The sequence below is a fragment of the Astatotilapia calliptera genome, chromosome 14 (assembly GCF_900246225.1).
Source record: "Astatotilapia calliptera chromosome 14, fAstCal1.2, whole genome shotgun sequence".
NCBI lineage: Eukaryota > Metazoa > Chordata > Actinopteri > Cichliformes > Cichlidae > Astatotilapia > Astatotilapia calliptera.
Window position 1 is genome coordinate 29,486,546 of NC_039315.1, and position 13,515 is coordinate 29,500,060.

Below are 13,515 nucleotides of genomic sequence, written 5' to 3' on the forward strand. Positions count from 1 at the left end.
GTGGAGAGTCACGCTGCGGTCTCGGACATTAATGACTGAGGTGGAAAGGTTTGCTCCACTTTTCTTTTGTTGCTGTGAAGTTTCCTGTTAACCCCACTGGTGCATTTGTTGAAATCAAATCCTGCAAAATCCTGCATGTTCCCACCAACAACAGCATTAGTTTCAAGGCCAAAATTAAGCCAAACATTTGGCTTTGAATGCAGCCACGTGTGTTTATTGGCAACCCAGGGATGTTACAGCTTTTGCACAGCCTCATCGCTCATTATCCCACATTATGCACAGTTACTTGCAGGAGCAGTTGCAACTTCTTTTGGACGCTCGTGCACAATTAGAGCGTGCCAGTAACAACTTCTCCTCCAGTTTGTGTCATCCCACTGTGGCTTCCATCTGTGGGCACTATTAGCTGAGGAGACTGCTTTTTGCACTCAGTGGGATATTTGACAGTGTAACAGCAGTTTAACAGTCCTTGTGAAATGCCATATTTTTGCACAAACTGTGTCCTCCTAAGTTTTGTGACTTTTTTCCCAAGATGCACTAAACAAAAAGAGAAGGGTACAGTAGTGTTTCAGCAATACACCTTCCGAATGGTGGGCGATGTGAAATGTAGACTAAAAAAAGAATAGTCAAAGGAGCTGAGGCTGAAGTGTTCTGGCTTGTGGTTTTTAATATAGGTCATGCTTCAAAAGCACAGACTTCCCCTAATGTAACTTGACAGTGTCTTTACTCTAAACCCTTCTCTATATTGTTAACATTCCCATACTTAAAAAAGATAAGAAAAAAAAACAAAACAACTCCAAGCCTGTTACAGCACTACTCATTTTAATATCAAAGTTCTTTTCACTAGCTTGACAAAATTCCTCCAGAACCACTGAACTGTTTCACAGTTGCTTCATTTAAAAGGACAAACTGCGGGTTTTTAAATACTCACGTGGATAATGAAGAAAGGTTCTCTTACTATATTCCTGTTCCATACAAGGCACCGAAACATAGCCTCTTCTATTACCTGACACAAGGCTCTGTGAGAATGGGATGTCAGAAGAAGCAAGAGTAGTAATAGTGGTGAACCCTACATAATGTTATAGAATGGTTTTAAGAACAAGAACAAAAGGCACAACTCCACCTGTAATACAACACTTTGTTGAATCTTAACTGCTTAGGACTGAGTTTGTGTGGCAAAATGAAGCATTTAATAGTGAAGATAAATATGCAGGATGTGTTTCCTGTTGCTCAAGTGAAGCTGATGGCAAAATTCATTTTAACTCACGTATGCAATCATTACCTTTAAATTATTAGCAGTTTGAACAAGAAAAAACGATCCTAGCTTGTCCTTTCTAAAAAGTGTACAGTATTGATCTTATCTTGGTGTAATTATTTGTTTCTGTCATGACATTTTACTCCTGTGAAAGTCTAACTGTGACTTTTTGTAACTGGTGTACCCATCCATTCATTGTATTTTGCTCAGTCGTAAGTTCAGGGTCACATGGGAGTTAGAGTCTAGCCCAACTAGCATAGGGCAAAAGGGTGGGTACACACTCACATTCACACCTACGGACAGTTTAGAATCACCAGTTAAGCTAACCTCACTACCTACACATAGAGAACATACAAACTTCCTACAGAAAGATCCAGACTAGACAGTGGATTCAAACTCAGGATGTCTAGTCTAAGTTTCGCCTTTACAATAAAAAATAAAGAACTGAGTATAACGGAGCAAACTACTCACTGACTTAAGTTCAGTTTTTTTCTTGGAAACGTTGAATCGGCTGTCATAAGAGTGACACATACAAACACAGACAAACTCAGTATTAAAAGCTGTTTCTCTGTTCTTAAATCAGAATTATACATCTACACTGTACTACATGTTTATCCCTTCTGTTTTCAGCTCTTTTGATCAAAGCTGGGTCGCTCTGACTGAATCATTATGACTCAATGAAATGGGGAGGAGTGCTTAAAGCACTTCATAATGTGCATTATGAAAATCATTCTACAGTCCCTGCCCTGTGATGCAGATCTTGTGTTAAAAAAAAAAATACAAATGCCAGGGTGCTTACAAACATTTTCTGGGTTTCAGTGTGATTATGATTAAGTAGACCCATGATTTGTAGTTACATTAGTAACTGTTATATTTCAATAACATCACTTCCTAGAATGTTTTCTTGCTGCCACTTTTTTAAGCTGAAATACAGAGTTGAATGATAGATCATACTGTATGTTGCTTTCCCCTCAAAGAAGTTAGATCCCCTTATGCTGCCATTGTTTGATCATTTATCAGGCACAGGCTCTGCCACTTATAACAGAAAATACCAATTACTATGTATTTCCCCTCACTGTACCACGCATTAGCGCTTCCATTGTACTGAATACTTCTCTTGGGTGCCGTGTTGTAGGAGCGCAGTGTTTTAAGATGATAGAAATTGTTATATATTGATTTGCAGAAAACACAGTTTCATCCCCTGTGTCAAATTCCTATTTTAAAGAAAGCATCAGTATGGGTTCATTTGAGCAATCTGGTAAATTTTGATGCAAATTTTAGTACTTTGTGCATACATTTATTATGGAAGTAAATTTAACTAAAAAAGAAAAGAGCTAAAACAAAAAAGAAAAAGAAAATCAAAGCAAAGACGATTCAAAATCTACAAGAATATAACGCAGCCAGGTTCTTGGCTCTATGATGTTTTTGTCTTCCAGATTTGAGAGTCAGTGTGTGACAAGTTTCCCTGATATCGGGCTACTTTTTTGTTTCTTACCTGCTCACTAAAAGTGTTAACTTTAACAAAAAGATTTCTGTTCATGTCCAAAGCTTTCTGCACATTCATGCATGCCTCAACTATGTTATTGAGCCTGACTGAAAACAGACCCAGGCAACAGCACATCTAAAGTTAAAAAAAAGAATCCAAAACTGGCTTCCAGCTATATTGTTTTTCAGACATTTTTGGGAAACGATTTCCTTTTTCTTTCTCTCTCCTCCATTCCTATCAGGCTGCTTGCATACACACAGCCAGAGGAAAACATGAGAGGATGTGCAGCTTTTTTGTTGATATCAAAACACTGTATGTGCGCGTTTTTGTGTTGCAGGCTTAATTATATTTACCACAAAACATTCTGTGGTTGTATGAACTCATAATTCATATTCATATCTTTGGGAGGGAAAAAGACCTATTGTTGAAGAAAACAACTCATCTGTGTGTGAGGCATTGTTATTGTGCATAGTGTTTGTTTTTTTCTTAGTAACTCCCCTGCTTCTTTCATGCTTTTATTGGAGGGGGACAATGTATTCTAAATATTAAGACATTTCTCCTATAGAGATATAAAATAGATACAGAATTGATATAGAGATATAGGTCTCTGGGTCAGCTGTACAAATAGGGTGGCACCTAAGGCAGGAGACCTGGCAGGACACACCCTACAGGGACACAATCAAGGGAGGCCCTGCTAAGGGCCATAACAGTCCCTTAGCAGTGTTGGACCTCGACCAGATGGTTTGGTAGCCACTAACAAGCTCCTGGAATAATTCTGGCTGGATATTTGAGCATTCTCCTTGGCAGAATTGATAGCATTCACAAATCTTCAGTAGGGTTGTAGTCTTCCAAAGCTTAATGTTAGCCTGCTTTATCGATTCCAAAACCAGTTTAGATTTGTGTTTGTGATAATTTGTCCTGTTGGAACACTCAGCTGTGTCGACCACCAAGGACTCAATCTTTGTCTTGTCTGACTTTTCTCCAGAAGGCATTTGACTCTTCCATGTGGACTAACTTAAAAGAGCTGATTTTGGAGCAGTGGCTCTTTTCTTGGTACCCTCGCGGACCCTGGTGACGTAAACCTCACTTCACTGTGGACAGTGACACCAGTGTTCAAGCAGCTCCCAGTTCATTTTAGTCTTGAATGCTGGAGGATGCTGGGTTGTTGTTAAACATCCTAACCAATTTCCTCTCATCTGAAGCTGACAGTTTGGGGTTTCTTCCAGATTTTGATAAAGTGGTGACACATTTGAATAACATTCAACTTTTTCTGCACTTGTTTAGAAATGGCCCATTAATCTTCTGGATTTAACTTCCCAAAGCCCCGACTTTAACCTTATTGAAAATTTGTGGACTATGTTTAATAGCCATCTATGTGCCAGAAACCAATTAATTTGAATTAACTGTACCATTTTCTGCCAAGAAGAGTCAAATATCCAGCCAGGATTCTGCTATAAGCTTGGCTAACAAAAGTTTCTAAGGCACATTTAAATATAGTGCCAAATATTAGTGAAGGTATATGTAAATATTTGAACCTGTATGTATACTTTTGAACTTGTGTGGATTAGAGAAAACTGTATGCAGTATGTATAATGTACAAACATCCCACTCTGGAAAAAGAACAGTTGAAAGAAATCATGAAAAGCCCAAAATTATAATGACATTCATCCATGAATGGTTTATGTAAACTTCTGACCCCAGCTGTGTAGAATGTATGCCAGCATGAACTAGCAAATAAAAAGGACTTTTGCCTCTTCTGTTGTGTCCTTTTGGCTCCCAGCTGTCTGCAGACTGAGGGGATCTTATTTTATTTTGTAATGTAAACAGCAAACAATGCATCACATTGTTCTACATGTCATATTCTGGATAACGTACAATATGTTATGTACAGTTTATTTTGCGTGCACAAAAGGAGAATCCATGACCACGTCTGCTATTCAAACTCCAACACCAGCATAGCACCAACACAATAATAACTGCTGTGTTTCCCTGCATTCAGTTTGTCTCTGTGTGAGTGTCTGTGAGCCTTTAGTACAGGGAAGGCCTCCAGGCGTCAGTGGACTTCTGATAAGACCCGGTTAAAGCAGCTGTTTTGTTGGCCTCCACTCTGCCATCTCGCTGCCATAAAAGCAAGAATTCAACTTATTACACATATAAAGTCTCCTGGATCACCAGCGCACTTTTGAGAATTTATAACTATAAATAAAGCAAAAAGGCATGTAGGAGTCATCCCTACATAAATCTGTATTTCACAGAGACCCTCTTCTCTCCTCTTGTGAACCCAGTAAACCTTTTAAAGTGGTCTTAATGCATATGCTCTTTCATAAAGTGAAATCACCAAGATAGCTTAAACCTCTAGAAGATGAGGAAAACTGTAACAAGCACTATTTATTAAGCACCAAGTAGGGAGCAGCTTTTCAAGCGTCCCTCGTTGTAAACAGTTTAACACTTCTCAACTAATGCACTAACATAAGCACCTCCATACATTTACTGACATAAATTACCCCAGTGGTCCTTATCAGTTTTACTCTCATGTGCTCTTCAATTTTTCTAATGCATCCAAAAAGTCTGCATTAAAAAAGGAGGGTAAAGATGCTTCGAGAGGCTGCTGTAAAACAGGCAACTGATTGTGTCTGATTGTGTTTTTAAGCTAGCTGGAGTAATTGCAATGTTAAGAACATATGTAATTATTCTACGTTCAGGTCATGACCTCAGCAAGTGCTGTGCTTGTATCAGTGTGACTAGTTTAGAGCACTACAATTAAAGAATTAAAGTGTGATTCTGAATTATTAACTGCATACCCCCAGAGGCAAAAAAAAAATAAAAAAAATGGGAGTGCACTATGTAGCGAATGACAATGATTCGCATTAGTATTAATGTATTTGCAGAATCAAATAATGCTAAATGCACTGCCTAAATTGTTACACTGCACTTCATTAAGCACATCGTCAACTGAGCATTAGATCAGGGCCTATTAAGCCAGCGTTTGATTGGCAAGTGGTGAAATTACAAGCTCATCCTGCATTCACATGTCTGCATAATTGCGAGGCGTGCACCTCACAAACTTGTGTCCTTGCTTATGCTGAAAGTGGATGTAATTACTTATCAAGCTATGGCATCACAACAGTCAATGCTAATCTTGACAAGAGGTGATTATGTCTGGTTAAGCTATTCACGGCTCCGTATCATCCTCAAAATGGTAAAAATAAGTATAATTTTTTTTTCTATTATATATAGAAAATGCTTCCAAAAATATCCTTTGGTTTAATTTCATGTCTAACATTTAATGGAACATGTTAAATGGAATTGTATAATGCAAACAACAGGCTCTCCACCTAAATCATAATTAGGTACAAAAAGTATCCACTGGAGATCTCATGGTCCACTGCAAATCTGCTAGGCATGGAAATGCTATGGGAGCTAATGGTGTAAATGAGTGGATACCTGCTGTAGATAAATGAGCTTGTTTGAAGAGTAATGGTACTGAAGTGATCCTCAGAGGGAAAGCGTCTTTCTGCATGGTTTCACCTCAAGGAAGGAAAGTTTTCTAGACCTATTTAAAACTTGAAGTTTGGGTTGTTTTTATTATATTTTTTTCTCTGTTTGTGTCCAAAACCTGTTCTGATATTCAAGACGCGTAATAGCCTTCATGGATATTCAGATACACAACTCGATTCTTTTCTTCTGTTGAATATTTTTGTTTTTTTTATTCTCTAAAAATAAAAACAAAAATAAACTTATTCCACGGTGTTCCTCGGTCCTCGTTCGGTTGTGTCTCACCGAAAGGGACCTCAGGTGGTGCTGTTGTCCTGACAACCAATAAGGGGAGCATCGGAGTCAGACGGCTGGATAATCTGAGAGAGAGAGAGAGAGAGAGAGAGAGAGAGAGAGGTAGGGGGTGGTGGTGGGGGGTGATTCTCCCAGACTCTAAACAGAAGCTTGCCTCTCTCCATCGTCGCTGTGCCGTGTCTTTACGCGGAGAGCTTTGTGCGTCACTGGAGTACAGAAGGAGGATTTTGCCCCCCCCTCCCCCTCCAAAAAAGTATTTTCGGAACCTCGTGTCACCCATTCATTCCGAACTGCTTTGGACCTAAAAACATTCCCGCGTTTACCAGAAGTGTGGACAACTACGACTGTTTCCCCCTACCCCCTTTTTCACCCTTGGATTTATAACTGCAGAAACGCGCGCGCGCTCCTGTGCTTTCAAAAATGCAAGTCGGACGCAAGTCGTGCTGGAGGCAGTTACAGGCTTCGTTTTTCAGACTGCTTTGTCTTATCCCCACAGGATTCCCCGTCCGGAGTGTGGATATGCAGAGGGCCACCGACAACATCACTATCCGACAGGGCGACACGGCGATTATAAGGTAAGACTCTGCTTCCAACTTTCCTCTGCTGCTTCCCCACACCCCCGCCTCTCTCTGGATGCTGAGCAGCAGCAGCAGGATCCTCCGAGCGAAAGATTGCAGCTTGTTTTATGCATTTATTTTTGTTGTTGTCGTTTCTTTACGAACTTTTTTTCTCGTTTGTTCAGTACAGAGAAGTGACGGAAATGTTGAGCGATTGCATGTTCTCCGCTTGCGTTTCTAACTTTTGTGTCACAACCTTTGTGAGAATCTTTGTGACACAGGACGCTGCGGCGGTGGTCACACCGCTTTATGAACTTAAGATCAAGATGCTCTTGATAAAAGGCAAAGTGCGTCACCGTGACCGTGGCAATCGTGGTGGTGGGAGGGTTAACGACAAAGACTGATTACTGATTGCAGACAGGAATAACATGTTGAAAAAAACGACGTGTGACGAATCCTCCATTAGATGTTAGGAAAAGATTAACTGCCAGCAGTCTGCAGGGGGGCAAGAAGATGAAGTAGCAGCAGTGCAGCTGAGAGCTCGTTTGAGGGTTTTTTGCTTTTGCAGCTTTGTTTGTGGCCCCGCAAATTTAAAGATTCTCTCTTTACGCGGGTTTTTTGCTTTTTACATTTTTATTTATTTATTTATTCAGCACATATGTTAAGACATCCCATGTAATCACTTCGTAAACAATGGAAGCTGACAACTGTCTTATTGTGATACTTCTCGGCACGTCTGGGTGAACACGTGATGACAGCCATGCGTTTTTGACAGGCTATGAATGCAGAAAGAGGATTTGGATTGTTTTGTTTATTTATTTGTTTATTCATATGTTTTGTGCACAGGGCTTTTCCTCAGCAGCCCCTCTCACCCACTCTCCCCAATCCTTTAAATGTACTCCAAATCAATTAGTTCACCACATAGTGACTGTGGCAATGGCAATTTTCTTTATATTTCATGTGTTCATTACATGCAAATTCAAAATGCTTAACACATATGATAAAAAACATGACAACCTGTGTAGGTTTACAGTGCCTCTAGGCTGTGAGAGAACAAACTGCGGTTATATGCTGGACTTTTAGCACAGCCGGTCAACAAAGCCTGCAGGCATGGACACCGCTTCCCCAGCCCCATATAAGAGAAAAAAAAATGCAAGCACACACATTTCCGCATTTCCTCACATGTGCCCTGAGCTTGCATACACACAATGCCCAAACACACACACACACACACACACACCAAGAATAAATCCCTTTAATGGATTCCTTCTGGTGCACAGGTGCCATCCATTTAGGTATCTGCTGATCAAGTTAGTCATCTGACTCAGTTACTGTTGAACTCAGCGGGGGTCACAGCTATTTGTTTCACTTTCCACATCCAGTTGACTGCCTCGTTGCTGTAATCAGCCATTTGCCCCCACCCTAGTCACTCTCTATTCTTTAAAGGTGAGGTAACGTGGCAGGCTCTGCGCTCACCTGCCGAATTAGATTCCACTTTCTGGGAAAACTGTATCCCCAGTCCACTATTTCACCTTTATATCTGCCAAACGATGTTTGAATAATCTGTGGTAATCGCTCAGTGAGTGTCATAATTAATTTGATGTTTGCAATGCATCTTGTTGGGACTGATGATCAGTCTTATTTATCGTAAGGTAGACAGCGATAAGCTCTGGCTCAGAGCCCCGTGGCTCTGCTGAAAAACACAACCATTTTTCACACCCAGTTTCCACCTGACAAATAGGGTCGAGAGGGGGTTTGGTGGGAGGTAGTTGCAGGACCACTAAGGCTAAAACGTACAAAGTTTGAGCAGGCGTGGGAGGCCGTTGGCTAGTAATTTGTCGTGTTACACAGTGTTGCTGATTCCGTAAGGGGGGGGTTGTGAAGGCTGAGGGGTTATTGTTGACCCGGGGGCGTAATAAGGCCTGCGCTCCTTTAGCTGAGCCTGTGGCTGCAGTCGTGACACGAGAGGAGCGATGCAGGAGTAGAGAAACAGTATGTGGCCAAACAGCCGCTGTGACAGAGCACACAGCAGCAGGGCCTCGCTACTGAAATGAGACAGGAAATTTATTTTTACCAGGGGCAGAAGTGTGTCATGCTGAGTAAATAAGCAAACTAAACTCTTTCTCCTAATGCGCAAAACTTTCAGATTTGTAGCACCGTTGTGAGTCACAGTGAAACACTGCATCACGAGTGTTTATTTAAGCTCCGCGAGGCTGCAGATTCATCGATGTCATGGGAATAATATAAAGGATTGCATCAGCTCTCTGCTCTATATTTTTATCAATACCACAGTCATAAAGCAACAATCTGCACTGGAAATCACAGTGGACACTCAGTCGAGTTATAGCTGACTGATTTATTATTACAAGATTTGAATAGTAAGTTATATGTAGCTAGGCTAGGGTTAGGATTAGATAACCCTAAGCCTACCGACCAACTAATACTTGATGTGACAAGCGCATATACTCTAGCCTGAGCCTGACACAGTGCTTTGCTCACAGAATCTCATTCATTCTGGATCAAAAGTGAATGTAGGCTAGATATTGACACATATCTCTAACAACCTGTGTTGTACAGAACAGCAGAGAATCTACATTGATTTTTACTTGCATGGCTTCTATATCACAAGGCAGAAATTTTAGCAGTCTGTTTTCCAGCACTATATAAAAAGAATAATCTATACTCTTAACCACATTTAAGTCTATATCTGAAGAATATCAATGGCTCAGATAAATATGTTTACACCATCGGTTGTAGTGTGAAGTAAATCAGAATCATCTGATGTTCAGTAGACTTAAAATCTGTTAATTCAAACTATGTGAATACTGAGGTTTTGTAACATAGTTTCTTTGGTTATCTCAGAAGCAAGAAAATTCCATCCTAAGTTTGCTGCTATCTTAATGATCTTGTGCCGCTGTGTGCTGTTCAAAGATCTGTCCCTAAGCTGTCTTCTTGCTCTAAAGGAGGTCTTTTTATTTAAATCTGCAACTGCTTGAAGTGACATTTGCCTCTGGAAAACACGAACACAAGTCCTAGCATATTAAATCCAAGCCTGTATCCCAGCAGTGATGTTGCAAACCTATAAGATTTAGGTCGCTGAAAAGCACCCCATATTTCAGCGCTTGCTTCCATGGTGACTTAGCCTTAGCCTGTTTTTACAAGGATGATGCCAACAAGTGAAATCAAACTGTTCTCATCCTTAGCAAAGCACAAGAAATAAATCTGAGGAGAGGAAAAAGATAAGTTTCACCACATTTCTTGAAGCAGTTTCTCTGTGTCACAACAGTTTACTTTTTAATTTATTTTTTTGTCCTTCTCTATGCAGCGGCCTTAAGGAAGAGGTTTCAGTCTCAGGCGAAGCCTTTATAATTGACAATTGCTTATTAAACCACTGATAGTGCAGTGCCTGTGATTGCGCTCCTCTGGGTCAGAAATCTGGATGTTAACAACTCATTGTGCTTCCTTGTTACTTCCAGGGACGATGGTTCTGTATTTGTGCTTTTGCCTCAAAGGATCTTCTTTTCCAGAAATTTTCCTTTAATTTTAGTCAGAGTTGGTCAAATCGGGCTGTGACACAACTACAACATGATGTTAGTCTAACAGATTCACAGTTCTGAAAAATAGTGAATGCAGGTTTTTTTTTTTTTAATTTCAATTTCTATTTAATATTATTAATTTTTTTTTTTAATTTGCATGATTAAAACTTCCACTTTTAGCCAAATTGACTGCATAATGTTTATTTCGTTTGATATATATTTAAATATGCAGCTCTCCTCTCTGTATACAGTGGTGTTAACCCTTTAAGACCTACCATAGAACCAAGTCCACCAGAGCTTATATTATATTTTTACATGCTGTAGTGCCATTTTTGGGAGTATTTCAAGTTGCTATACATTAATACAACCATTATAGCCCAAATTATAATAATATGTCTGCATTAAGTGCATAGTAATTACATAAATTGCAAAAAAGTGCAATAAACTACAAAAAAAATTAAAATCGTTTTTGGTTTTTTAACATATATTTCTAATTAGAAAAATTTAAGGGGCTTATCCCTCAAAACTGTAAATGCAAAAAAGTTGCACAAAATAGTTTCCCACCACAGGAAATTTATTTTGAGTGTCTTCATAGTTTTATTTTTGAAATACACCATTTTTTATATACTGCAGGAAAAACGAAAATAAATATTATACTGCAAATTTGCAAAAAAGCAGCATATGCATCAAAATAAACTATTTCCAGCAGTGCAATATGAGTTCTAAGCATCCCAGAAACGACACAGAAAGTCATAAAGTCAGACATAACTTTTAAAAACACAAGTATAGGCTTATGAGGCCCTGATGGTAAAAAAAACTACATTTCGCGCTGACGTCTATTCCAACGTAGGAAGTGTTACAAACAGCTGATCGGATCGGCAAAGCGTGTTTCTGGGATATTATGTTTTTGTTGCTGCAAGTGCTTTTTATGCAGTTTTTGAAAAGCTATATGTGGAAGGAAACTGTGACCTAGGACAAGCTGATGGCATAAGATGTAAGTACAACTCCTCCGGTTTCATATGCAAAAAAAATTATTGCGCTAGCTTATGTGGTTGCAGTTCTACAGGGATTTAAAAATAGTTGCACAAAATGGAGCGTGCCCACTCTGACCGGTTTTAAAGGGTTAAAAAAGTGTCCCTGATTTCCTATTTTTTTATATCTCATGTAGGTTTGGAATTTTTCCCCTTAATATTAATCACCTTCATTTAGAAACTGCATTTTGTGTTTCCTTGTGTGATCTTTGGCTAATATTTAAATTGCCTTGATGATCTGAAACATTTAAGTGTGACAAACATACAAAAACACCACTGTATCTATGTGTGTGTGTGTGTTTTTGTCACGTGTGGTCCCGGGACAGTTCTGGGCAGTATCTTAACTCTTCCTATGACTACACTTTTCTCGACAGAGACCTCCGATGTTATGCCTGGAATCTGATGGCGCTACTCTTCCAGTTTTGGAGTTCCAGCTCTTCGTGCTCATATTACCACTGGGAGCAGTTAGAACTTTACCTTCCATGTCTACTCCAGTTGCTCCTTCAGCCCCTGATATATCTCTGTTTTTGTCTTCCTGATGTTTCAGTCTGCTGGGATTGCTACACCCAACACAACTGCAGTCTTCTGTTTCTTTTCCACCTCCTCTATGTCTTGCATGTTGGCTAGGAGCTGCTCATCTGTCTGGAACTCAGAGTCCCACGAGACCTTAGCCCTGTTGTTCTCAACCACCTATCGGGACTTGGGGACTTATAGTCAGTATTTGGTACAGATGTTCTTGTACACCTTCCTGGACACTTAGTTGTGTCACTCTATTTAAAATGCAGCTTGGATCCTACATCCTAGACCTTTGCATAGTCTGTAACCTGTGTCCGCTTGGTTGTGGTAGACTCCAGCCTCTATGGATCTGGTGCTTAGGGCCTGGTCTTGTGTAGTTCATGATCAACAGAGCCTGTGTGCTATGCTTTAGGCTGGCCTTTTCTGGCTGCTGATAGTATTTCTTGATGTGTTCCACTTGCTCTGTCTATTGATAGCAGGGATTTGGTTGTCCACGATAGTTCCTCCTCCTGTTCCTCTTCACCTGTTCGTCTTCAGCTGCCTGAGGCATTCATGGAGCAGCTTATCTTGGGTGCAGTCTTCCTGATGTCTTCGTGAATGCTCTGTTATATCTTCGGCTGTGGCTCTGACAGTCTGGTTCTTGCCCTTTCTCTTTCTCGTGCTCATAGAGCCTCAAGAGTTTTCAGGAGTTGTGAGGAGTTTTTATGTCATTACATTAGTGGCATCTATCTCCTCCTGTGGTCAGCTTATTATTCCAGTTGGGTATCTGTAGGGATTATGTATTGATGGCTTTGATTTCATTCCTAGCATTCAGCTAGTTTCTTAGCACCTGACAAACCTTGTTGAGGTTTATCATGGTTCCTATTGTCCTGTGGGACACCCAGGTACCTGTGGCTGTCCTATATATCTGCTCTTCAGCTATTCTGGCAACTTCACACCTTCAGTTTGGACAGTGGTTCCCAAACTTTTTTTGGTAGGCCCCCCTTTTTTTAACAAGAAATATGGTTTGGAACGATATTTGGCAACGCCTCATCCTCTGCTTTGCGTTTGTGTGGGAGCCCCATCAAAAACCTGTCCATTATGCTAGCAGAGTCCAAGCATTTATAAGGTTGGGGAAACCTGCAGTCAGCTGAGACTGAAGAAGTCACTTGGATGAGTGACGAAACGTTTCTCCCATTGAAAACGCTATGTCCAGATGCACAGAATCAACTTTTGGGAGTGTCCAAGCATTCTTTTTTTTACCATTTTAGGTCTGCCTGGCCTGAGAGTCCTGGTGTCCAGTGTACCGCTTTAATAACCAGGAGTGGGTGCTTTGTCCCTCTGGTGTTATTTGTTATTTCCAGTTGTG

At 40.3% G+C, this 13,515-nt stretch overlaps 1 protein-coding gene across 4 annotated transcripts in view; it reads left to right on the forward strand.

The window, feature by feature from the left end:
• lsamp (limbic system associated membrane protein) overlaps positions 1-13,515 on the forward strand; it is a 1,260,578-nt gene that overhangs the window by 1,014,699 nt on the left and 232,364 nt on the right. For 2 of the 4 annotated variants that reach the window (XM_026192045.1, XM_026192044.1), the window contains exon 2: positions 7,024-7,102. In XM_026192045.1, coding sequence (XP_026047830.1) covers positions 7,024-7,102 — 79 coding nt within the window. Of the gene's footprint in view, positions 1-6,641; positions 7,103-13,515 lie in introns of those variants that run through there. The other 2 variants (XM_026192043.1, XM_026192046.1) reach the window with 2 other exon arrangements.